Source organism: Pituophis catenifer, unplaced genomic scaffold, assembly GCF_029215685.1.
Source record: "Pituophis catenifer annectens isolate HBS135680 unplaced genomic scaffold, rPitCat1.0.hap2 SCAF_3, whole genome shotgun sequence".
NCBI lineage: Eukaryota > Metazoa > Chordata > Lepidosauria > Squamata > Colubridae > Pituophis > Pituophis catenifer.
In genome coordinates, this window is record NW_027256883.1 from 27043014 (window position 1) to 27070587 (window position 27574).

The window sequence follows — 27574 nt, forward strand, 5'->3', positions numbered from 1 at the left end:
AGTAAAATATGAAGAAACAATACCTTTAGCTCAAACAGTAAAAACTCTTGATTCAACTTATGGAATATAGGCATGGCTACAGCAGCCTTCCCTAGTTGATTCTCTTGGGATGTGAGGGATTTAAATTAACCTAATTCTGAAACAGCTTGAAAATTGGAGAAATTGAAATCCAATACATTTGAAGGAATCAACCTCAAGTCTGGGCAAAATGTTCAAAATGCAATTCAGCCACTGTTTGTCCTTAAACCAATAGTCCATCACTCAATGGTTCACATGTTGGACACATTACACTTTCTAAACCATGGTTCACTGATCAATGCACAACTAGGTTCACACACTTTAGCAATAAACCACAATTTATAGAGCACAGAAGTCAAAACCAAGCAAAACTGTTATGGCTTAGCAGAATACTGGAATCCAGCCAACCGTTTCCTCTTGTAACAAATTGTTGCTACACAGAAAAAAGGAGAGGGCCATATAAATCACTACAAACTCTTGGAAAAAAAACATAAGTAAATCTGTTTTTTTTCAAGCTCAAAGCTTGGAAGCTTACTTATCTTGTATTTTTTAAAAAAAAATAATTTGAACTTTTTGCAAAGTGCTAGCTATTTAAATGAAATTTCTGCTATTTAAATAATAAAATATTTAACAGAATCTTAAAATAGAGAACAAGATACATCTGTTTCATGTACTGTCTTAACATTTGTGTTGTCAATGAAAAAAACATGTCCTTACAGAATTATACTAAAAAATAGCTGAACATTGTTTGAAAAAGTGGCTCTTTCATCAAAGGAAGATCAAGGCCAAAAAAGTTAAATCCATCAAAGTGAATGTAAATATTTAAAACCAAGAGTCCATGCATATCTGTTGTTATCCATCTTAATATAAAATAAAGCTTATGATTCAAGTAAGACTTAAATTCCCAACATCATAGAAGGGTTTCTTTCATTCTTTTTGGCAGTTAAAATGCAACAGTGCCACTACTATATATTTTCCATTATGGTTTGATTCAAATCTTCAGACACACATGCACGTTATTAGTAATTCTACTACATCTTAAACAAAAACTCAAATATTATTTAAGATCTGAATTCAACAATTTGAAATCACATAAGAAATTCAAACATTTCTATACCAAGTAACAGAGCCATCCTGAGAGGGAAGAGGAAAACTTCACAATTTATCTTCATGTGAAAATTCAAATACAACACATATAGACACAGACACAAACACTAATCTTCTGTTGTAGGAATGTTTATTGCCTTTAAAACATTCTAATATGCTGACTGGTGAATGGTACTTCTCATTACCATCAAAACAGTACGCCTTTGAGGCAAAGTAATGTAATTCCACCTTCCAATCATGAAAAACGGCACAGTTGGAAAGAGAAAGCAAATTACCTTCTCTTGAACATTGTGAAGACTTCTCCAGAGGAGAAAATAACTACATAAGTATAATTTGCTCAGAACAGCCAAGGCTAAAATGGGTAGCCCAATCCTTCATGCAGTTAGCAGTCTATAGCTTTACTAATTTGGGTTTCATTCAATGTCGTGTCAGATTCAGACAAAGCATGGAAAGTAATATTGTACCATCGTGCTATTTTCGGGTAGAACGCTCCTACATGGCGTCCATAATCCACTGCCAGTTCCAGCAATATATTCAAAAGGATATTATTTAAAGTGTCAAAGCTAGCAGTTTCAGGCAATGGGGAGGAACTCCTTGTTTAAACATACAGTGAATGCCAGTTGCTTTTAAAGCAACTTTTAAATGTATGTATACATTTTCAGAAAATTTATATCCCCCTGAATAATGGAAATGGGTACTTGAATCAACCATGAACACAGGTTTTTAAAGCCTGTTTCGTGTTACATATAAACAAAGATGGCATTCGTTTTTGGAAGGCTTGAGTTTAAATGAGGGAAACTGTGTGTGTTTACTGCACATTTTCTTTAGTGCCCTTAAATGTTATATTGAAGTTCAAGGCAAATTAAACTTCAACACTAAGCCTAGCAAATCTGTACTGTAATGAATCTGGATTTCTCAACAGAACAAGCCCCTTGTTGTCTGCCGGCTGATCGATCAACATTTGCAGCAAACCTGTCAGACTTACAAAGCCAAGAGCTTCGCCACAACCAGAGGCCAATGAGAAGTCCCCTTGAGTGACAAAGCCTAAGAGAACTCTGGAGCAGTGAGATACAACATCTGGTAGAGGGTGAGGCCACAACCCCAAAACTAGGTCTTCCGGTATGTCTGCTATTACATTCATGGGTTTCAAGGCACTCTTTTCTGTTACCTTCCCATCATTCGCTTTCTTTCTTCTTCCCTTTCGTTTCGAGAGCTTGTTTTTAAATTGGTCCTTGTGCTTAGGTTCCTGAGGGCCACAAAAATGCTGGTCTTTGTCGAGCTGAAGCAAGTCATCCTTTTCTGGAATGCAAATCATTGTGTGCAATTCAGGATTTCCTTTTCTGAGGAGAGACAAGCTCACCCATACTAGGGCTCTGGGATAATGTTGATTAATACACATTAGGGTATCTTCAGCTAGTTCTTTCTCATTCATCTTGGAAGCACGATGCTGTCGGTACCGCCTTTTGCCAGATGTAGGATGACACCAAAATGATATTTGCCTTAATAATTTTCTGGTCCTGTTGAAAGGATACAATAGATTATATTTTTCTAGTTTATGGAAAAAAAGTGAAACATTAAAAACTTTCGAATGGAATGCTCCCAGTTCAGACTCTAATCAAATACTCAGTCATGTTTTTCTATAATAATTTATTCCACGTTTCCATCTTCTCTTTCATTGTATTTTTCTTCTTCCTAGACATACAAATACATGTATTCTCATGTATAGCATTTATATCCAAATAGATTAAATTATTTAAAACCTTGTGGGAGATTGAGTGGCACATGAACTGCACTTAAACGTAATAAAATGTAAAGTGTTTTTCTTTTTCTAGGTGCTCTATACTCCATCAACACTTCTTTCTTTTGATTGAGTGATGCCAATTTGCTACAAAATAATAAAATAAAAGGATGAGCACTCAAGATAATTTAATTCATTGTATGAGATAGTCATAAGAGCTGTGGTGGTGCGGTGGTTAGAATGCAGTATTGCAGGCTAACTCTACCCACCTACCAAGAGTTTGATTCTGATCAGTTCAAAGTTGACTCAGCCTTCCCTACTTCCAAGGTCGGTAAAATGCGGACCCAGATTGTTGGGGAAAATACGTTGACATTGTAAACTGCTCAGAGAGTGCTGTGGTGTAAAGCACTATGGAGCAGTATATAAGTCTAAGTGCTGTTGCTATTCATAAAAGATTGTTACAACATTACTTCTGAACTTTCTAAGTTTGCATACGTGTGAACTGTATTTATTTTGACTTCAGAATTTGTTCAAAGTTTAAAATATTTCGTTGATTTTTTTTTAACTTGCTGAGACCTATTGTTAACTAAACCAAGACTTATGAATTACCATATTTTTCGGAGTATAAGACGCTCTGGAGTATAAGACGCACCTATCTTTTTGGGGGAAGAAAACAATAGAAAAAATAATCTGCCTCTGCCTGCCAGCAATTTGCCTCGTTGCAGCAAACAGCAAACAGACTGCTTTAGTTTCATTTTCATTTTCATCACAGCCTGACTAGCACAAGAAAAAAAAAATCTGCCTCCAGCAATTTGCCTCCTTGCAGCAAGAGGCCTGCGGCAATAGGCAATGGCAATCCCTGCAGCCTGAAACAGCTGAGAGTCGGGAGACCAATCCAACCGACAATCAACTGCTTGTGCTAATCAGGCTGTGCTGAAGCTGAAATGGACTGCTTACTGTTTACTGCTTGCTCTCTGCTGGGAGGCAGAAGTCAAAGGTTCGGGGCCAGTGGGTGGGCAGGGCTACATTTGGTGTATAAGACGCATCCAAATTTTCACCCTCTTTGGGAGGGGGGAAGTGCATCTTACACTCTGAAAAATACGGTAATTTAATTGTCTGGGTTTATTCAGGACCAGGGAGAGTGGTTTCACCCTGAGGTACAGAAGCTCACTAGAAGATTTTGGGCCATTTACTCTTAGTCCAACTATCTCATAAAATGGTTGTTGTATGGGAAATGAGGAAAGGACACTATGTACCATGAAGCGTAAAATATAACTACTACTGTATTATTATGATTGGTTGTACAATCAGCCAGATGTTTACACTGGAGCTGGCATTATTACCCACCTATCATGTCCTTCCTAAAGACCTAGGATAGAAAGATGTTCTGGTTTGATGGTGTTAAAGGTATTATTGCAGGATTATTATTACTAATTATTAACAGATCAACATATACTCTGGGTTCACACAATATGCTGGGCAAAAATATTAATTTCTGGATCAATGTCTAGAGTGAATCCTTTGTGTTGTTGGGCCCTTCCTCCATCAACCTCCAGCTGCTTCACCCTAAGGGGCTTGGAGGTGGCAAATGTGGGAAATGCAGGGCTCTATGTGACCTGCATGTTGTTTTCCTCTGTACTATACTAACATACATGCACACATGGTAAATGTACTCTGTACTATACTAACATACATGGTAAATGACAAAATAATATTATATGCTTTTTGCACAAATGAAGTTCATGTTTCTAACTATATGTTTGAATTTAGTAAACCGGATGGGTGCAAGTTTGGCATGCTCAACCTTTAAAATATCTAAGGAGTAGCAAAGAGTATGTAGTTTTTGCTGCTGACATTCCATCCTAAAGTATTTCTTTATGTGCATAAGGAATGGCAGAGAGATGCAGAAACTCAACAATTGTACTGTATTGACAACATTTTACAACCAGTTCCTGTAATTCAAGCAACTGAAGAAAAAGAGCTCTGGTGGCTCAGCAGACTAAAGCACGGTTATTAACATCCACTTACATCTGCTGCCTGCAATTACTGCAAGTTCAAATCTCACCAGGCTCAAGGTTGACTCAGCCTTCCATCCTTTCTAAGGTAGGTAAAACGAGGACCCAGATTATGGGGGCAATAAACTGACTTTGTATAAATATACAAAAGTATGAAGGCTACTGCTTAACGCATTGTAAGCCGCCCTGAGTCTACGGAGAAGGGCAGCATATAAATCAAATTAAAAAAAAATCAGTAAGCAGAAAGATCTACCTTGGCTAAAGTGAAAATTCTGTATCCTGAAGATGATGATTTGCTCTATATCTAGTTTTTCTTTCAAGACAAATGCACTGCAGGGATTCACATTGCTTGTAAGTTAATTACCCAAGAGTGATTGACAAGGCACACATTTGTTTTACATACCTGAGAATACAGAAGGCCTGACTTGAAATGACCTCGTCTGTTTTGCATGGATCTACTACCTTTTCTTCATTTTCTATCTGCATAATTTGACAGGATGTATCTATTTGCTGGTCTGCTTTGCTTGTTGGCGCATCTACTGTACTTGTTGTAGAGCTGGGACCACCAAGGACGTGTTCTTCAGACACACAATCTTCCCTGTCCAAAGCTGTTATCTGCGTGGACTTGTATCTAGTCTCCCAATCCTGTGTGAGTTTATCCCATGGACAGAGGAAAGGAGCCAATGTCCCATGTTTAATATAATTGGCTCTTTTTGCAGGAGGCCGCCTATGATAAAAAAATATTTTCTATTTAGCAGCAAAGCAAATACAGTATGAAATTATTTATTCCTACAAAAGCATATTTTAAAAATTGTTTTCCTTTTCAGTTACATACTGAGCTGCAACATACATGTTTGCATCAGGGGTGAAATGCTCCCGGATTGAACTGGATTTCCTGATCCGGTAGCGATTTTTCCCTGTGGTTCGGCGATCCGGCAGCGATCATCACCTGGGTGTCATTACTTCCTGGTTTTAACCAGGAAGTAATGTTTTTTTACCTTCTGCACATGTGCGTGCCTATAAGTGAGCGAGTGCACATGGCACATGCGCTTCCGAACCGGTATGGAAGGTAAGTAGATTTCATCCCTGGTTTGCATGTATATCAGATCATATAAAAAAATTGTTCATGTTCATTCAGGTATCTGATAAAATCAGAAGCTTTATTAACACTGGACATTTTTCAACATATCAGTTCTGCGATGAACAGTGAGACTTCATTTTCCCATCACTGAGCTGGCTTTCATGTTACAATACTTCCAATTCATGTTAAGATATTTCCAGAATGAATCCACTCCTTACTACTACGGCTCATTCTAAATCATCTCTGATCCCAACAGCTGCTGAATCTAGATGTCCTGGCACACTAATATCTATGGCTCTATCATAAAAATATAGAGATAAACTCTCAAGTGGCTACTTTACACACTCAAATAAATTCTGCAAATATAAAAGGAATTATGTCTGCATCATATGGTTCTCAACAGACTACTTCTAAAAATCCCCAAATAGCTTCAAGGGTGGCTTCCATGCACTCACAAACTAGGAAAAAAATTGAATTGCAGCTACTTATTGGAAATGAGCACATTTTAGACACTAATTTCCTAATAAATGTAATCACGATACCATCCATAATATGCCTGTCTACATTTATTTTATCTTTACCCCCCTTTAGGGATCTTTATTTGGAAGGGAAAAAAGTATAAGCATCACCATCATTCCTCCAGTGCACACAAAGTAATAAAATGCTACTGCATATCGCAGGACCAGATTTGTTGATCGCGACACCTCAGTGAGATGTTTACCTTTTAAACTTCTCAAGGAGATTCTCTTCTAGTTCTCTTGCAAACTGGCTACCAGCAGGACAGTCTGGATAATCATGAGGAACATGGGGTGTCCCCTTATACAGGGAGTGCTTCAAAGCTTCTTGTAAGCCACCAACTCTTGCACCTTGATATATCTACAAGGCAAGACAATGACATGGTCTTGGATGCTGGTAAGATAAAAAAATTATTCTCGTTCAGTTTATATGGTGTCAACAAAATGCCTTCCCTTTTGGTTTTCTTACCTACCGTATTTTTTGGAGTATAAAACGCAGCTTTTTCCCCCAAAAAAGAGGGTGAAAATCTGGGTGCGTCTTATACTCCGAATGTAGCCCTGCCCAGCTTCTCAAACGGAGGTTTCAGAGGCTGAAAAAAGCATCAGAAATGAAGCTTCAGAAAAGAAGCCCCCAAACAGAGTTTAAGAGGCTTTTTTTCTGAAGCTCAGTTTCGGAGGCTTTCAGAGGCAGGAAAAAAGTTTTTTTCTGAAATGGAGTTTCAGAGGCAGAAAAAAAAAGCAAGGCACAGAGCTGACAACAAAGGGACCTGTTGCTAAAATTTACCTCTGGAAACCGCTGATCGGGGATATTCTGGGAAGCCATCCACCTGTCAATCAGCTTTTTTCTTATTTTCCTCCCCAAAATTTAAGGTGCGTCTTATACTCCAGTGTATCTTATACTCGGAAAAATACGGTATGTTCCATGGGCAAAGGTTAAAAAATGAGGTGAAATTTTTTTTTTTCACATGTTCAGTTTACTTACATTCTTAAGTACAATTATTTACATTTAAAATGCTGCATTTAAATTAAAAACAGTTATTCTAGATTTATATCTGTTGCTACTTTGGAGTTGTATTTCTGCACTTTTAGGTTTTCTCCACTACAATACTTACACTACAATATCTATATGCAACCATGGATGAGATAAAGAAATACAGAAGCTCTTTTGTATCTTATAGGAAAAATCACAATTGTTATTTACTAACATATTTGCAAATATGGGTATCCAGAGAAATAGCTTGCCAATAAATATTTGCATTGTGTATATGTTGTATATTATAAAAATAACTTTTGAATTCACTCACAATTTTTCAAGAAAATAGACTTTGAATGTAAAGAATTTTTACAAGACATCTGTAACTTAAAGTTACCCTATATTTTTCTGTGGAAAAAGGAGCAGAACCTGATTCAAGGAAATAAATACATGCATGAATGCAAGTTAGACTGTACTTCCTTTTGTTTTCACAAAAAAATTGGAAAAGAAGTTACACTCATATATAAAAGTAGATACGAACTTTCAACGGAAAATATAAAGGAAACTCTTCTTGGAGCATCAAGCATCCTGAGCTTATACAATACATAACCTATGTTAATTTCTCCTTATTTCACTTTGAAACATCACTTACAAAAGGCAGCCAGAAGGCCATGCCCCAACCTTTGGGCAGATAAATATCCCAGCCACTTCCCCATCCCAATCGATCATCTCCAAGCAATTTTCCAGGCTGCTGAACCAGAAGTATAGGAATCTTGGATTCTCGCAGACCCAAATCAAGATGTGATCCTGGGACCAAAAGTTTACTTCTCAGATGATTCAAATCCTGGGACGAAAAAGGAGGACAAAGTGCTGTGAAGTTTGGATTAAATGATATTTCAAAAATAAGTCAGAGCTTGTTATGGTGAGCTGTATATCAGGGGCCATTACCAGACTGCAGGAACCAGGCTGCTGAAGTGGCAGGCGAGCACACAAATCTTCATTTGCCTCTGGCCTCCTTGCAATTTCTTAAGAGATACTGAATATCATAGATACCCCTATGAGATGCTGAAGTTAAAGCAAAGCCAATTTCAGAACTTGGGGCAGAAAAATAAAGCAGAACTGTATTTTCTGGGAACCGATACTGATCAGCAGCTACATTGTATGAAAATAAAATCAGCAGGTTTTATTATAACGTTTGCATTGTGGCTAAAAACAGGGCACTCACAAATGTTTTTATGTTGGTTTGGCTGGAGCAGCCTTCCCCAACCTTCTTGTGATATGTTGAGAACTGCAACTCCCAGAATTACACAGTGTAGTTAGTACAGATAGTCCTCAACTTACAACCTTTCATGTAGTGACCGTACAATGTTACGATGACATCAATAAAAGTGACTTATGAACATTTGGCACACTTTTACAACCATCGCAGCATCTCATGATCACAACATCAAAATTCAAACGCTTGGCCACTGACTCCTATTTATGACGGTTGCAGTGTCCTGGGGTCATGTGATCACCTTTTGTGACCTTCTGACAAGCAAAATCAATGGGGAAGCCAGATTCACTTAACAAGCATGTTACTAACTTAACAACTGCAGTAATTCACTTAACAATGGTGGCAAGAAAAGACCTATAATGGGAAAAATCATTTAACAAATGTCTCACTTAAGAACAGAAATGTTGGGCTCATTTGTGGTCATAGGTTGAGGACTACCTGTACGAGGACTGCAAAATATAAATGAATGAGAGACAAAGGGAATAATATACTGCAAATGTATGGTTGGAATATAGTTGTCATCTATGGCAGTCCTCCAATGAATATAACTGTCCTTTGTCATATGCAGTTTTCATGTTAACATAAACATAGAGGGGAGAACATGAGATGTTGTAGCTCAGCAGGTAGGGATCTAGTTATCTGTACTGCCTAGATGTCCTATATGTATTATTTGTGTTCGCAGAGGCAAGACAGAAAGAGCGTAATTTTTTTATTTAAATGAGCAGAAATAGTTCTTGTTGATGGAGGTTTACCAACTGATTAGAGGAGCAGCTTAATTATTGAAAGGACATCATCCTATAACTTAGTAAAACAGCCTCCGCAACATGTAAAATACAACAGAAATTTTTGATTTATAAGCATGTTACTAAAATTTAAATTTTAAAAATTGGAGGGAGGAATAATGAAGGGGGGAAATTTAGAAACTTAAAAAATGTAGAAATTTAATTAGTGAATATCTAAGGTTTATTTTTTGTTATGAGATTTTAAAATAAGAAACCAAGAATGGAAGATTATTATTTTTTTTTTTTTTGGCTTTGCAGTTGTTCTATTCATGGTTTAAATTGATTATGTTTTAGGTGTTATAACTACTGAGGGGGAAAAAGTATAAAGTTGAATATTGATTTTTAAATATGATGTATTAATGGTTGATTAATCTTTTTTGGTTTTCTAGTTAATGTACTAATGGTTAATTATAAAAATGTAGAAATTTAATTAGTGAATATCTAAGGTTTATTTTTTGTTATGAGATTTCAAAATATCTGAACTTTGAGAAAAGTAGGAGGGGGAAAAATGTTTTTAGGTTTGAATGTTTAAGATTTGTTAATGGTTTTAAAATTCTTAGAGTTATTGGATTACATGTTACTTTGTGTTTATATAAAGGGAGGTTGATGAAATTGTAAAAGGGGAGTTAAGGGGTCTGGGGAGTTATTAAACCTTGCAGTTAGCTAGTTTATTTTAGCGAATGTTTGGTGAAATCTATGCCCTGTTTTTGTTCTGGGAAGTCGGGGGTGGGGGGTGGTGAGGAGGGGTTGAATATTGAGTTTACCAAATTGATTTTTTTTCTTTTTTTCTGATGATAGTTTGAATGATTGTTTATATTGTATACTTGTTTGATCAGAAAATAAAAACTTTTTTATTAAAAAAAAAAAAAAAAAAAAAGCATGTTACTAGACATTGTAGGTATCAATCAGTATTTAATGTTGTGGAAAATACGAAAGACCCACAGAAAGTGGGACAATGTGCAAATTAAACCAAGCCATGTCACACATGAATGGCATTATAACAACTTTGGTGTGTTTCCCACCTAAAAACAGACTCACATAGGATTTTAGGAGCTAAAAAAACCACAAGTTCATCCACCCAAGGAAAGCTTGTGGACCAGGCAAGATTTTTAGTGCATTTTTTTTTCAATCCAAGTTCACCGATCTATTACAGCAACACCCCTGGACATAAATGCAAATGGCCTAGGAAAAAATTCAGCTTATAATTTTTTACATAAACATAGAGATTTAGGAATGGGGTTTGTTAATATAGTGAAAACTACCTGTTCTGACATTTTATGGTCTGTGACGCTCTTACGGACATTGGAGTCCCAAAGAAAACTCTGAGCACATTCTTCAGATACACCTTCTAACATCAGTTGTTTAACTTTATCTTCTAAAAGAAAAGATAAAAAAGAAAATTTTGTCATTGTGGAAAGGCTACCATTATATTGTACAAGAAGAAGGGTATTCAAATTAGTTAGTAGCTGGGAGAAATAATTCTAATATATGTATTTCTACAAGATTCCTCATTAATATATTCCTCATTAATTCCACAAAAACTTTTCAGGATTCTGTAGAACTGACATCTTAATTACCATGCACTCTAAAGTTAGAATATATTTTACATAACGCTTTTAATTGTAGCTATAAAATGGGAAATTGTGACTTAAGTTTTAGCTTTATCCAGTAAAGTACTGACTCTTTGGCCTTCAACTTTTAAGATATGAAGACTCAACAATTTTCCTAATTGCATAGTCAAATTGAATACTCTGTCATTAAGAGAATTTTTAAACACTTCAACTGTGATTTACAGATACTCAGAAGTTGTGTCCAAAACTTAAGAGCCTTGCTGGCACAGTGGACTAAGTGCTGTTAAAGTAGCACTTAGTTGCCAGCTGCCTGCAATTACTGCAAGTTCAAATCTCACCAGGCTCAAGGTTGACTCAGCCTTCCATCCTTTTGAGGTAGGTAAAATGAGGATCCGGATTGTGGGGGCAATAAGCTGACTTTGTATAAAAAAGAGCACCGGAAGCCCTACTAAGCAGGTATATACAAAAGTATGAAGGCTATTGCTTAATGCATTGTAAGCCGCCCTGAGTCTCCGGAGAAGGGCGGCATATAAATCAAACTAATAAATAAATAAATAAAACCCAACTTTGCAAGGATTCTTTAGATTAGAACAATGGTTTTAAAGCTGTTTGGCCCATTTAGCAATAGCATTTAGGCTTATATAAAAACACACCATGGCGTTTTACAGCACTCCTTGGGTGATTTATAAGGAAGAAGCATTATTTGCATATTGCCCCCAACGATCTGGGTCATTTTACCAACCTCAGAAGGATGGAAGGCTGAATCAACCTTGAGCCCCATCAGGATTAAACTCCAGGTTGTGGGCAGAGTTTGCCTGCCATACTGCACTATAACCACTGCACCACCAGCTTTCAATTAGCCCTTTTTTCCAGTGTAGAATAAATATACTGCTCAAAAAAATAAAGGGAACACAAGCAGAAGACATCCGAGATCTGAATGAATGAAATAGCCTTATTAAATACTTTGTTCTTTACATACAGTAGTTTATACACTGCTCAAACAACTAAAGGGAACACAAAACTACTGTATGTAACGAACAAAGTATTTAATAAGGCTATTTCATTCATTCAGATCTCGGATGTCTTCTGCTTGTGTTCCCTTTATTTTTTTGAGCAGTGTACATTGTCTCACCAACCCATAAAACAGATTCCAAACTGGATCCTCAACTCACAAACAAGCAATTACAAATGGCTCCATTAACCAAGGATACTGTATGCCCAAATTACCTTCTTGGGGACAATTCATCTCAGGTTAAGAACCATTGCATTAGAGAAATATGTGCATTTAAGACTTTCTTTTTCTTGACTTTACTCTTCTATCATAAATCACAGATTGAATGGCTGTCTGCTAGTATATACTAATACATTCTCCCAAAACAGAATATAGGTTAAATTTTTAAATGCAGCCAGGCTGAGTCACACCAGTCTTACAAAAAACTGATGCATCCATAATTGTCTCATACTAAGTTAAGATACAGACTTTCTGACATTAAATATGCAACAGTTCCCAGTGCATTTAGAGACTAGATAATTAGAACAGGTGTAGGTTCTGGATCAATCAGGATCAGACTTTAGACAAATGGATCAAACACACTTTACTGGGCAATGCTGAAAGTTAGCAAGGAAGGTTTCATAATGCAAGCTGCATCTGGCCAGTGCTGCTGGAAGCAATATAGATGTTTGGTATAGAAAAAATCAAGTGTTCATCCTTGCTTTTTCCAGTTGAAGGGTACCAGATGAGGGAGCTAAGAAAGCTTCTGTGCAAAAAGATGGAGAGTGAGTGAAATCAGATGACTGGAGGAGAGCAAATGTTGTCCCTATCTTAAAAAACAGAAAACAACTGAAAAGCCACAGACCAATCAGTCTGACAGTATATCTCAGAAAATTCTAAGACAATAAAGGAATCGATCAGTACATAGGTTTTAATAAAAATCTGCATGAATCATCAAAAACATGTCTTGTTGCATTTGTTTCATTTTTGGTTTAGGTAAGTTCTTCAGTAGATTGCTGTAATACCTTAATTTCAGAAAATCATTTGACAAAATACTGCACAAAATTAGGATGAGCAAACTACTGTATTTTTTAGAGTATAAGACCTACCGGAGTATGAGACGCACCTTAATTTTTGGGGAGGAAAGTAAGAAAAAAGCTGATTGACAGGTGGATCGGCCTTCTGGAATACCCCCAATCAGCTGTTTCCAGAGGTGAATTTTAGCAACAGGTTCCTTGGTTGTGAGCTCTGTGCCTTGCTTTTTTTTACTTTTTTTTCTGCCTCTGAAAGCCTCCAAAACAGAGCTTCAGAAAAAAAAAGCTCTGTTTGCGGGCTTCTTTTCTGAAGCTCTGTTTAGGGGTTTCATTTCTGAAACCTCCGTTTGAGAAGCTGGGTGGGGCTACATTCGGAGTATAAAACACACCCAGATTTTCACCCTCTTTTTTGGGGGAAAAAGGTGCGTTTTATACTCCAAAAAATATGGTAGTTTGATATGGGCTCGGGTGCATGACAATTGAAGAGATACAAAGAAGAGTCAAAAATTAGGCTCAAGAAGAGCTCAATGCAATGTGGCTGTGAGTCAGGTTCCTGTATTTTTATTAATGATTTTGGAGACGGAGATGGGCAAAATGCCTACCAGAATTAGAGGCGATACAAACAAAGTGGGATAGTTAGTACTCCAGAAGGAGCAAATAAAATTTAAAATAATCTTGGTGATTGGAGAAACAGACTGAAATACAGGTAACCCTTGATTTACAACCAGTCACTAATTATGAAGTTATAACCTACCTGAAAAGGGGGACTTGCAACTTGGATCCGAATTTCTGATGGCTGCAGTCTTGCCCATGGTCATTTGACCACACTTCAGAAATATGGCAACAGAGCCACAGTTAAAGTTGTTTACAGTGTCCCATGGTCATGCAACCATGTTTTACAACAGCTTTGCCAGAAATTGTCAATTTCAGTTTTTGGCAAAACCATACCAAAGCAAATCATGGGTTCATTTAATGAACATCACAAGAACACTCATAAAATGATTGTTACAACTGTAATGGGCAAGCCCCATTACTGTCATAACTTGAGGACTACCTGTAATGGATGATAGAGCCGAACGCCAAGTCTTTACTTAGGAAAGAGAAATCAAATACACAAGTCTAGGACTGAGGATGCTTGGCTTGATAATGTCACTTGTGAAAAAGAATTTGGAATAGTGGTTAATGAACGATGATTGAATAACAAAGTAAGTTGCAAAAAGAGCAAATTCTAATGTAGGCCACAGTCATAGAAGTACAATTTCCAATTCTTGAAAGTGAGATTCATAATTTATTCGGCATTGGTTAGAACCCACCTCAAGTACTGTGTCCAGCTCTGGGCACCACAGTTTAAAAAAGATTCAGACAAACTGGAATAGATTCAAAGAATAGTAATTCAGATGATTTGGAGACTAGAAACGAAGTGCTCTAAATGAAAGATTGAAGGAACCAGGAAGGAGAAAACTGAAGAGGGATTTGCTAGAATTTTTAATACCCGAAATGGTATCATGAAGATGCCAAGGGTCTGTTATCTTATCATTTTACAGGAAAGAAAATGGAATAATAGTTTAAGATCAACCAAGTTGGATAACACAGGGCCTGCTGCAGCCTTGCTGAGGTCTCAAATCAGTCAGCTAATACGTGGCAGCAAAAGGCAAGATTTTCCTAGTGCTTTTGTCTTGAACAATAAATAGGTAACCAAGCCACTCCAATTTATACCCTCAAATTTCCTCCACTCAGACTCAAAACCATTAGAATTTGACTGTTCTGATAGTCTGATTTGGGAGAATTTTTTTTAAAAAGTAGAAATAGTAGTTGTTTGCCTTCCAGAGGATTTCACTCCTTCTCATACTTAAAAACCTGAAAACCCCTAAAAGCAGGTGAAAATGTTCTGCCCTTCTAGCTGGATGAGGGAACAAATTGCAGGTTCCAAATTTAAAAAGTTTGTAATCCAAGATGTAAGAAAACTGATTCCAGTAGAATGTTACGGGGGAAAAAAGCTTCTGAACTATTAAGAGCAGTTTCACATTGTAAACCAAGATTTCTCAAGCTTGCAATTTTAAGACATGTGGAATTCAACTCCCAGAATTCCCCAGCCAGCATGCTGGAAAGGTAGGTTACATGACTTTTAACACAACCTAGACTGCCATCAAGTTGGGATCCTCAGCTATTCCTGCACTGAGCAGACGGCTGGACATGATAGCCTTAATGGTTCCTTCAATCTTTATGATTGCATTGCAATTTTCACTGTATTATTGGGTTTGATTATCAATTACCTATATCAAGTAATGTAGAGATACCTTTAGGAAGACAGATGGCAAAATGCAGAAGCGCTACTAAAAAACTGTGAGCTACTGCGAGCAAGTAAATGGATAAAAGTGAACTCATAATCTTAAGAATCCAATTCCAAGCTGCAACTTGCAATTATCAGCCTATGATTATTACTCTGATTATAAAAAGAAAAAGTTTCAACAGCGAAGCAAGCAGTGTCTGCCAGGAACTCTTAAGACTTCTCTTAAAATATCTATTTCTGGAATAATTTAAACAGATAGGAACAAAGAGTTATTATCTTGGGTGATGGCACCCGTTGGCCTCGCCAGGATTCGAACCTGGATCATCTGTATCATTTAACAGAGGCTTCCATTGAGCACAAGACCAGTTTGGTGCCACACCCCTTCTTCACCACTCTATTTTCTACATAATGCTTATTGGCCTGGACACATCTAGTTGAATTCCAAGTCTTAAGATGTCCCATGGCAATTTTTAAAAACACATAAACTGATATAATATAGATTTGGTTTTCTTACATTATGGACATGATACATTACCTTGGTATTTTGCTGGATTTGGCATGGCTTTCGATCTCTTTTTTGGTAAATTCACTCGAGGATCCCCAACAGTCAAACCCAGTACAGTACCTGATGGAATGTCTGAGGAAGCTAAACCTTAAAACATACAAAGCAGGTGAAACTTTAAAAATAAACTTTTGTCAACTTTACATTACATAGATGAATAGTACCTAGCAATAGTACCCATAGTACCTAGCAAAAGATGAAGAATAGATAAGTCACTTTCTCCTTGCTGTGAGATTGACGATTTTTCCCCAAAATTAAACCCAGAACAGTAATCCCAATTATTCTGCAGTTCAATTGTTTCAAAAGAGAGGCTCAATCCCAGTGATAGAGTGGCTTAAAGTGTGGAAGGCTTTTGATTCGAGAAATCAGTTCATAATCTAGGAATCCCTCTAAATTCACAGTTCCCGCTGTCAGCTTTGGAAGCCATATTAGGCCGGAAGCTTCCATGCTGCCACCTTCTCATGTGTGGGAAAATAGGAGGGAGGATTTAGTAGAGGGATTGTCTTAGGCAAAATAGCATTCTTCATTTCGGTCAAGGTCAGGACAATCCTGCATCTGGAGAAGGAGTAGTTGGAGTGCTAACTCGAGATGGGACGGATGGTGATTGGAGCATGTGATCAACTGATGAGTGAGGGGATGGTTTTGGGGGTTTTGATTTACTGAGGGAAAACAAGGAACTCTCAGATTCAGGTTTTCCCAGATGTGCCAGTATACCTACTCTAATAAATAGAACTTTGAGAAAATGCTTGCTTCAGAGTTTTTAATTGGAGTTGGGGGTTTTCTGGAATGCTGACATCTGCCTTAAATCGCAGATATAGCTAGGATGGTCCTTGCACAGCTTTATCTTAGACCTCAGGTTTTTCTCAATCATGAGATCTTGCTCCTTGCCACTTATGCCATCTCGTGTAGACTGCTATAATGCACTCCACATGGAGCTGTCTTAATAATGTTAGAAATCACTAATGGCTTCACCCACAGAAAGAAAGCATAAGGAATACTATTAGACTTTACCTTGCATTGTTTCAAAGTTGGACTCTTGACGATGATGGCGAGACACCCAATCAGGATTTTTGCAATTTTCTACCCACCAACTGTTGATTTCAAGATCTGTAGGATCCGGGTCCTAGTGATCAGAAGAATAGTGATCAGAGGAATAATACAGAAAATATAATCAACTAAGGAAGTTTAGTTCCTCTCTCTGATACAAAGAGCTAGGAAGCATATGAGTATATGAGCAAAAGTACTGGTATGGCCATATCACATTAACAAAATCCATTGGCCTTTATCATGCACATTCCCAATATTCACTTCCCAAGTTATAAAAAAAAATGTGATACTGAAAAAAGTCCTTTGAACCTGAAATGCAGATTTTAAATAGAAACTTTAGAGCATTGTTTCTTAATCCTGGCAGTTTGAAGCTGTGCAGACTTAAACTTCCAGAATTCCCCAGCCAACAATTCCCCTGGCTAGGAAATCTTAGAAGTTGAAATCATTTTCAAGCTGCGAAGGTTGAAAAACAGTGGTCAAGAGTTCACCGTGTTATACAATGCATTATCCTCTACCGGAAGCATGACAGATAATCTGAAATAACATAGAGCTCTTGAGACAATTTGTGAAGGCTTGTGCTTCCATAATACAACAATTATAATTAAGAATATACAATGCTAAATTGTAGTATTTGACTATCATAACTGAATAGTATCTTGAACACAAAAGAAAAAAACTACTGAAATTACTGATTTACTTACTGTATGAACAAATGCAACTTTCAGTGCCTCTGTAAGGACGCAATGTGAGAGGGGACCTATCAAACGATATCGGAGAATCTCCATTGTCAAGTCACTGAAAGAGGTAAGAAATCTATGTAACTGTTAAGGCAATTTAAATAGCTTAAATTTGCAAACAGTCATGAAAAGTTAGCCATGATCTACATCTACCTTATGGTAATTCCAGTAGTTTGTGATGACCAGCAATACGGTTGGTTTGGATCTCTGGTTCCATCACCAATAATCTTTTTCACTGGGACAACTGTTTCTCCTGCTTTATCTTTCCTTTTTCGTTTTTGGCCAACATGTTCAGGAATCTTCATTTTATCTTCCTCTTGTGAAAAAGTAACCACTGGTTCAGGCTTACAGGTTTCCACAGACTCAGAACACTGGAAGACTGATTTTAATTCAGCAAGGATGCCCTACAGAGAAGCAGGGAAAAAAGGACTTATAAATCTGAGAACCACCTTTAATGTATCTGTTAGGAATATGACTATTACCCAACTTGTTGGGTTGGCAATATATAAACCATCAATGTATGTTTGCAGTGTATTGTATTGTATAGCTTTAAGACTGCTGTATTGCAGCAGACTGTGTCCTGATTGGCTAGCTCTGTTGCCAATGTCCTTAAGAGGGAGCTAGAAACATGGCTTGTTCTCCTTGTTGTTCTTGCTCTGATATCTCTGTCTGACTTACTGTCTTACTGTTTGCAACTCCAGAAGAACTGTTTACTGTGTATGATTAATACGACTGGTATGAAGACTTTGTTTATTGGACTGTGCTTTATTTTTCCTGAATATAAACTATAACACGACTCAGTGTATCTGTGTGGTGACTGTGCTTATTCATAACTATTCTCAACCGCTTTCATGTGCACATCCTTGCTACTCAAGGGATATTCCTTAACACTATCTCTTCCAGGAAAATAATACTATCCTATGAACTGGAAGGAATGGAATGGAATGGTTACAAGTGAAAGACCTACAGTACATAAAGACTTCATTCTCAGAATTCTTATTTAGCCTATCAATCCTGCTCCAAACTAATCCATGTTTCCAAAAGGCATTAGTTGATACTTGACAATTTTTAAAAAACCTGCAGCAATATTACACCAGAAGAGAAAATGGCATTGCATTTGTTTTTCTCCCTGATTATTTCAGAAGGGACTATAGTTCAGTAGGGTAATATCTGCTCTGCAACCATGATTTTTTTGTCAGCTGGTGCCATGTTTTTCTGGCCTTATCTTCACATTTATCCCCAAAAGAAGAACAGATGTTTTGGTATGCAATTATGGTATCTACTATCCATCATTATACATGGATAACTTGATTCTATCACATGCCTCACGCTCAAAGAACACAACTTTTTCAGTCCTCATTACTTCCTTAACAGGGATCTAGTAATTGCAGAATTAATCTGTCCTTTTAAGACATGAAATCAAAGGGGGGGAGGGCGAAGGCAAAACAGATAAATGTTATACAATGTCTCTTCATATTTCTGAGACAACAAACTCTTTTGAGTGACCTCCAAAAAATGTCTATCATGACCAGTATTAAGCCTTGCTTAGCTATTTGTAATGTCATATATCCAAATGACCACCGAAAGTTCTGATAGGATTCCCTTAGGAACACCCAAGTTAACCAAAGATGGGCAGTCAAATGCATCAGCCAATAGGTGAACCGTAAGACTGTCTACATTTTTGGGGAGTTTTTAGCAACCAGAACAGACACTACTGGGCTGGATCGCAAATACCCTGACCTGGTGTAAGGCAACTTCCAGTGAAACTATCCAAATGGCAAAGTAGAGAGTAAAACTGTTCCCTTCACAATATACGCATGTAACATTCTCTTCACTGGTTGTAACATGAACCTCTGAAGGAAAAAAATTAATCAGTCTTCCACTCAGAGGGAGGGCTAATAGCAAATTAATTAAATGAACCAGCCCAAAGCATTACATTACATTACATTACATTACATTACATTACATTACATTACATTACATTTGAAGAGCCCTGCTAGCGCAGCAGACTAAAGCACTGTTATTAACATCAGCTGCCTGCAATTACTGCAAGTTCAAATCTCACCAGGCTCAAGGTTGACTCAGCCTTCCATCCTTTCTAAGGTAGGTAAAATGAGGACCCGGATTGTGGGGGCAATAAGCTGACTTTGTATAAATATACAAAAGTATGAAGGTTATTGCTTAACGCATTGTAAGCCGCCTGAGTCTCCCAAGAAGGGCGGCATATAAATCAATTTTAAAAAAAAAACATATTTGTAATATTTCACCCAAGAATAACATGGTGAATTTTGTACCTGCTTAAAAGCTGGGTGTGTCCATATCCATAGTTGCCTGTTTTCAGAAGTCTCACCAGACCTATGTCTGGGTTTCCAAAGGAAAGTAACTGGACCAAGCGTATCCTGAGGATATCGATCCTTTTGGTATAATACAAGGGAACCTTGACGCTTTCCAGATAGGCAAGAAATAGCAGCAAATGTCGGCCCTGAAAAAGGAGACATCAAGTAAGCACACTTCAAAATAATGTTTTAAGCACTGCAGACTATCTAGATTCAAATGATCATCCCAAACTATCCCTTGAAAGTTCAAATGCAAGGTAAAGGAAGGCCAGGGGAGAACATGAATACAACATGTGGAGTTGTTTTCCCCTCCACCACCCCCTTTTTTATAGACTCCACTTCTGTTCAAATTATTTTTGAAGAGACAAAGGAGTCATGGGGAATGGGAATAAAAGTGTTTGAGAGGGGTTTCCTCCCCCTCTTTTTCTACAGTTATATTAGTAAATAGTTATTTTCTTAACCATTTAGCTATTTTTTTGTACTAATGATTTGTAATGATAAATACCAGAATGCAAAGGGCTATAGAAAATACACAGAACTGTTCCTTAGGAAAAATATTCAGACAAATTAGGCTGCTAAATTCTTGAAGATAGCAATAGCACTTAGACTTATATACCGCTTCAGTGCTTTTACAGCCCTCTCTAAGCGGTTTACAGAGTCAGATATCCTTTATGATAGGGTTTTAATAGTTTGAAGAAACTATTACCTGTGTCTACATTGCACATTCGAGCAAGGGCTGTTAAAAGTGTCTCCTCTTTTCCAATCAACTCGAGACAACAGTAGTATGATAAATCCTGATACAAAAGAAAAAAATGGAAGGGAATTAATTGCATTCGGAGGCGAGACATCCCAAGAAAATTCCTCCAGTCTCCTACTGCAAGCACTTGAGTCTATTGCCTTTATTAATTTATTGATTAATCTGAAGAAATACAGTGTAATGTCCTTGTCAGGAAGCTGGTTTGATGAGATTCAGAGGAGATGATTAAGTCTGAAGAATTGCTGCAAATAAACATCAAGCTATTTTATAGGTTGTACAAAGGCCAAATGTTAATTGAGTTGCTTTCACTCTATCAGAATAAAACGTTGTTTTTTAAATACAGGTAGTTCTTATGACTGTAATTGAACCCAGAATTAAAGTCATATGTCATGCCAATTGTTAAGGACCAACCTGACTTTACCGATTTTTACTATTATTGCTAAGCAAATCACCATGGTCATTAAGCAAACTCATTGTCTGGAATGGACTTTTTTATTTGCCGGAAACCGGGAAGTAAATGCTGCTTTCCAGGAAAAGAACATCATAAATTGTGGTCATGTGACCAAAGAATTGGCAAACAGTCATAAATGCAGGCAAGTTGCAGAGTGCCCAAAATGTGATCATGTGATTGCAGGCTGGGAGAGGAGGCTGTCGTAACTTTGAATCCAGATTGTAAGTACCTCTTTTTTTAGTCCATTTTACTTTTAAATGTTCACTAAGTGACCCGTCATAAATTGAGGACTATCTGTATTGAGAATTCTATATCCCATATGAATGAAGACCTGAAAAAACCAGCGGTACATAGAATTTCTCAGATATAGACCAGCCTACTTCTGTTTTTTTCTTGCCCAACAGGTACAGCTGAGTATGGCAAAGAAAGAACCCAAGGAATGCCAGTTTTCTATAAGAGAAAAAGGATTAGCTAACTAAGAATGGATACATTCATAGTACCTGAAGGAGGCAATGTTGTGTCATGGCTCGGTAACAGGCTCTATAACTCTTCATTGTGGGCTTGTCTCCTAAGCAGTATCCCCATTTCTTCACCATGTGAAACCGCTTGGCGTGCCAGATGTGTGTTTCCAGCCAAATGTTCTTCTTCTGCCTGCGGTTGAACTCCAGCACCAAGTTTGTATGGCGGCGCCTGGCTTTACGGCACTTGCTCTTTGGAAGTGCTTTTTTCTGATGTTCAGGTTTCTCTGCCTACGTTGTTGAAGCAAGGGATAATATCATTCACTGCACTGCTTATTAAATTCAAATAACTCAAATCACAATAGAATTGTGATCTGGGAAGGAACGGGAAGAACACAGAGTGACCCAAAAGGATTATCTTGGGGGAAAAAAATCTCAAGAATCACCAGCAAAAAATAAGGAGTGGGAGATGGGGGGGGAATATCCAAATATTCCACAGAGGCCTGTCATATTGGGGTTAGGAATTCTGTAATTAAAAGAAAAATCCACATTTTCTTCTAAACACAACCTTTGGAAACCTGGATGATTCTATATATCAAGAAATCAGAATTTTCAGAATTCCAGAATTTTAAACATGGCCATGTTGGCTGGAGAATGCTAGAGATTGAAGTCCTGTATATGTGGAGGACATCTAGATCAATGCTTATAACACTTGGCAGCTTTAAGCTGTGAGGACTTCTACTCCCAGAATTCCCTAGCCAGATTGCTAATGTGCACAGGTTACCTAGTATGCAAAGTATTAAGAAAGCTAAAGTGGGTAAGTAAGAAAAAGAAACTCACTTCTATTCTGGCAAGTTCACGGAGACGTCGTGGCAAACGTTTAACATTGTGGCTCATAGCTCGCCTCCTCATATGTCTAGGCAACGACTGAAACACCAAAGTATTGGATGACTTCTGTTTAACAGCCTTCAACATAGCCTTAATTTCAGCAGCTCGAGCTTGCACAAAAGGAGACACTAGAAAAGGATATTTTGCTTAAAAATGCAGTTTGACAGAGGCAGTATTCTGTATTCTGAAGCAGATTTTCCCAAGAAAAATAATCCTCTGACCTGCCTATTACTTCATCTTTACTTCTTCTTTCTTTTTTGGAAAAAAGTTTTTTATTTTTAAACAAAACTTAAAACATGAAACAATTATCATCCATTACAATTACAGAAAGTGTATTGATCGGTTACTTCATCTTTACTTCTGTTTTTGGTTATTTACAATTTAACAATGCTGATTTAAGCATCTGCTAATTCAATGCCAATGTTTGCTTATGCTTTGGGGAAAAATTGCTAATTTGCATAATCTAAGAATCAGTTTATTGAAGAATATAGAATCCAGCAAACTACATTGTTTTGTCAAAATTAGAAACAAAACTTCCAATATTTTTCTTGTGGCCCTCCTAAGGATGAGGTTTGCTCTGGGTAATTTTAGGAAAGGTCTACAGATAGACCTTTCCTAAAGGAAGGTCTACAGATAAAGTACAGCAGGGGAGTGGAGACAAACTTCATAGCAAAATCTAAGATCAGTTCAGACCAGATTAAATATGACTGTTCTTGCCTACTTTATAGCATCTAAATGTAGCATTTCACAGATGGCTGGCTATTCTTGGATACTCACCTGTTATGCATTTTGGCATTTCATGGGAAACTTTTTGATAGAAGCCTTGTTGTGAAGTTTCAAAATGCAACTCTGTTGATAAATCAGGGGACAGTTTTATATTATAAAATGATTAAAACATAAGGAGCATACATAAAAATTTAGCGGCAAATGTCTATTTGATAAATTAAGTATATAAAAATATATATTCTGTCATTTTCTTAAAAAGTTTGAGATTATTTATACTTCAGTGCGTTGCCACACTACAGAATATATCTGTATGTAGTACCCTTTACATGTAAGTTATGTTTATCAGTACTGATCAAACAGATTCTGTAAATAGTATTCATACCAAGAATAACTATCAAACCCAGATATGGTGTAGTAACTATTAGAACCAGTTTGGAGTAGTGGTTAATGTACCAGTCTAGAAATTGGGAGACTGTGTTTTCTAGTTCTACCTTAGGCCCAAAGCCATCTGGGTGACCTTGGACCAGTCACTTTCTCTAACCTTCAAGCAATGACAAACCACTTCCGAATTTTGACTGATCTAAAAGGCTAAGCAGGATTGGATTGGATAAGTACTTAGATGAGAGACCCCCCTAAATTATTCTAAGGTTGTAGATTGGGCTGGAAACAAACAAACAAAAATATATTGGAAGGAGATAATGGCAAATCACTAGAAACCACAAGATCATGAGTTCCAGTCCACCCTTACACTCAAAGCTGGCTGGGTGACAGTTACTCTCTTTCAGCTCAGCCCAACTCATAGGATTCTTTTTGTGGGAAATCAGGAAGTAGGAGCATGATGTATGTCACTTTGAGTTGTACAAAATAAAGATGGAATATAAATCAAATCAAACAAACCAATCAATAAAGTCCCAGGAACTCTATATAAACTTGGGAAAATCAGTTTGTTCTTAGTTTTAAAAATAACTTGAAAATGGAAAAAATACTAAGTGACAATGCCTTGGTCTTTATGTTCTACCTGTGATTCCAAGACTATAAACTAGACAGTGAAGCTGAATGACAAGCAATATTATTATTATTCTCTAATGACCACTAAAAGACCTCTTGACAAATTTCTTAGATTTATTTTAAGAAGTCCAATACTGATTTAGCTACTAAACATAACAAATACCTTGTTTCTTCCGCTGAGTTCTTTCGCCTCCATTCCAAAAATATGCTTCATTGTGACTTGGCCCAGCATCAAAAGGATAGGTCACACTAGCAGGTTGATTTTTCATTTTCTTGCCCCTTCTTTTTTGTTTTGCATTTGACATTTCTGTGGTAGAAAATGCCACATAATAAAATAGCCTTTATCTCCAGTGGTTTGAAAAACACAACAGAAGTCATCACACACATGCAGTGTTTTAAAGCTGCTCATTATTTACCTTTTTCAACATTCTTTACTAAAAGAGCAACTTTAAAAAGTTATTACAGAATTAACAATATCAACCTATCCCCAAAACTGAATGGCACCACAACACTAATGTACAAACATAATAAAATTCATTAGCACATATTATACGTATGTAATTACATTACTTCCTTTTCACATCTCTGGAACATTTGGCCTTCCGCGTGCACTTCAAGGTGTTGGTTCTTACCTTTAAAGTGCTCCATGGCTTAGGACCTGAGTACTTACGAGACCACTTGCTGCAACCAATAACCTCCCACCAACCAATACGCTCTCACAGAGTAGGCCTACTCATAGTACCATCATTAAAACAATGTCGTCTAGTAGTTCCAAAGGAGAGAGCCTTCTCTGTGGGGGCACCTACTCTTTGGAACAAAATACCCCCTGGAATACGAATAATCCCAGATCTTCGCACTTTCCGACGTGCCCTGAAGACCTTTCTGTTTCAACAAGCAGGGCTAGCATAAACATCTAAATTCTATGCCAAAGTCTTAGCAGATACACTAAGTTGACTCAATTTATTATTTACTGTTTATAAAAAAAAAATATTATATGTATATGAAATCTTATTCTGTTCACCGCCCTGAGTCCTTCGGGAGAAGGGCGGTATAGAAATTCAAATAATAATAATAATAATAATAATAATAATAATAATAATAATAATAATAATAATTATTATTATTATTATTATTATTATTATTATTATTATTATTATTATTTATTGGTTAATCTTTAGTGAGATTCACAGCCTTTGAGGCTGGTTAATAGCTCAGCAGCTCAAGTCCTAACCAAGGACCTAGGAACTGTTAAGGTATCGTCGGAGGATGTAAGCTGTTCCAAGTAAGGTGGTTTTTTGTAGAGTCAAAATGTTCAAGTCCGGCAAATTTAGAATTTCTAAATAGCGGGGTAGCCCTTTGGGTATTGCTCTGAGGGCTCCAATTACAATCGGGACAACACACGATTTCTTTTTCCACAGTCGCTCAACTTCAATTTGTAAGTCCCGGTACTTTGTGATTTTTTCTTGCTGCTTATCTTCAATTCGTGCATCACCAGGTATTGCAATGTCAATGAACCATACTTTTTTCTTTTCAACTATTGTTATGTCAGGTGTGTTGTGGACCAAGTGCCTGTCAGTCTGAATCCTAAAGTCCCACAAGATCTTGAGTTTCTCATTCTCTAAAACTTTCTCAACCTGATGTTCCCAGTGGTTTTTGCTGTACTCAAATCCAAACTTCTGGCACAATTTCCAGTGAATGATTTTAGCAACACGGTCATGGCGTTGTAGGTAGTCAGTTTGTGAAATTTTGCTGCACCCACTGATCAGGTGGTCAACTGTCTCTTCTTTTTCATTGCAGAGGCGGCATTTGCTGTTGGTGGTAACATGTTGAATTTTTGCCTTCATACAGTTTGTGGCTAGGGCTTGTTCTTGAGCTGCCAAAATAAAGCTTTCTGTTTCTTTTTTCAGTACTCCTGATCTTAACCAGTTCCAAGTTAGTTTCTGGTCAGCTTTGCCTTCAATACTTTTCAAGTATTGGCCATGCAGAGCTTTGTGTTTCCAATTTTCAGCTCGCTGCTCAATTACTTCTTTCTTATATTCTGCTTTTGTTTTAGTTGTCTTTAAAAGGCCTCCTTTATTTACTTCCTTAATCATTGGTTCTTCACTTTTCTGGATGTAACCATTTAAGCTGCATTTTTCTTCTTCCACAGTCTGCTTTACTTGTAGGAGTCCTCGACCACCCTCTGCTCTTGGTAAATATTTATTATTATTATTATTATTATTATTATTATTATTATTATTATTATTATTATTATTATTATTATTATTTAGAAACATGTATACAAAAATATCAAATTAAAAAAATGAGGTGTGGTGAATGACAACTCTTGCAGTTATGCGCACTGAAAAATCTTTTGCATTTACATGCATTACCCTCAAGCTGCAGTGAAATATGTCAGCATCAGTCACGGTGATGCTGCGCAAAAGCTGCTGCTGGATTTTTGTTGCTTTGGTACAGGCACAGTTTAGTAATGGTAACGAAGAAGAAACCACAGGATTTTTGCTAATCCCCAGAACTGGTGCTGAAAAACGGGGCGTAGAGCATCCTTTCACTAACAATTAAATTTCTGCAGCCTCGCTGCGTACCCAACAGAACACCAGCAAGGATTCTAATGAAGGAATTTTCTACCACCCAAAAAATCATCAACCCAAAATGGACTCGCCCCAATGAACATTATCCTACATAGGATAATCAATCACCCAACTGAAACCGGGCATCAATTCCTGAACGTAGGCAAGCCCTAAAAACCACTGCTGAAGCCACTTCTCACTCACACAGGGGCAGCTTCCCAAAGGGCAGTTCAGGGCTAAAGAGCAATGCGCCCTCCCAGCCACACAGTGTTTTTTGGTTGCAGACATTCATCCTGTGTGATAAGCAACCAAGCCTCCATTCCTCGTGGCCCAGCCCACAAGTTCTCCCACTGTGCTGCAGAGCCAACCTTTCCTCTCCTTCAACCGCCATACCTATTTTTGCCCATCCGGGGGCCAAAGAGCCACTCACCTGCTGCGTCCTCCTCGCACGAGGCTCGCAGCCCGGACGGAAGAAGGCGGGGCCGCTTCTCCCCTGGGATCCGCTTCTCTCTTTCCACCAATCGCGTGGCAGCCGCTTCCCCAGAAAGCAGCAGCCTTCGAGACCAGCTCCTGCAACGTCTCTTACCTTGAAGACCACATCCCCCAGAATCCTTCGCGGCATCTACGGTGGCCCTAAAAATGG

General features: G+C 37.5%; 1 protein-coding gene across 1 annotated transcript; it reads right to left on the reverse strand.

The window, feature by feature from the left end:
• Positions 1–1238: 1238 nt before the first annotated feature.
• POP1 (POP1 homolog, ribonuclease P/MRP subunit) lies at positions 1239–27436 on the reverse strand. The gene is made up of 16 exons (XM_070942101.1): positions 27362–27436; positions 24525–24668; positions 23405–23476; positions 22580–22755; positions 21782–22030; positions 20780–20867; positions 20032–20219; positions 17891–18141; positions 17702–17795; positions 16965–17076; positions 15927–16043; positions 10768–10880; positions 8100–8291; positions 6681–6835; positions 5282–5605; positions 1239–2642 (listed from the first exon to the last, which is right to left on the reverse strand). Exons 2-16 carry the CDS (start codon positions 24664–24666, stop codon positions 1988–1990), a joined length of 2928 nt encoding a protein of 975 aa, XP_070798202.1. The 5' UTR covers positions 24667–24668; positions 27362–27436; the 3' UTR covers positions 1239–1987.
• Between the last annotated feature and the right edge of the window lie 138 nt (positions 27437–27574).

What these genes read in the sequence shown, in the direction of transcription:
- POP1 (XM_070942101.1), bottom strand. Translation starts at nt 24,666, where the DNA reads ATGTCAAATGCAAAACAAAAAAGAAGGGGCAAGAAAATGAAAAATCAA. An exon ending in CACAACATTGCCTCCTTCAG is followed by an intron (nt 20,868 to 21,781) that starts GTACTATGAATG and finishes CTTTTGTATCAG; the next exon opens with GATTTATCATACTACTGTTG. An exon ending in AAATCCAGCAAAATACCAAG is followed by an intron (nt 10,881 to 15,926) that starts GTAATGTATCAT and finishes CTTTTCTTTTAG; the next exon opens with AAGATAAAGTTAAACAACTG.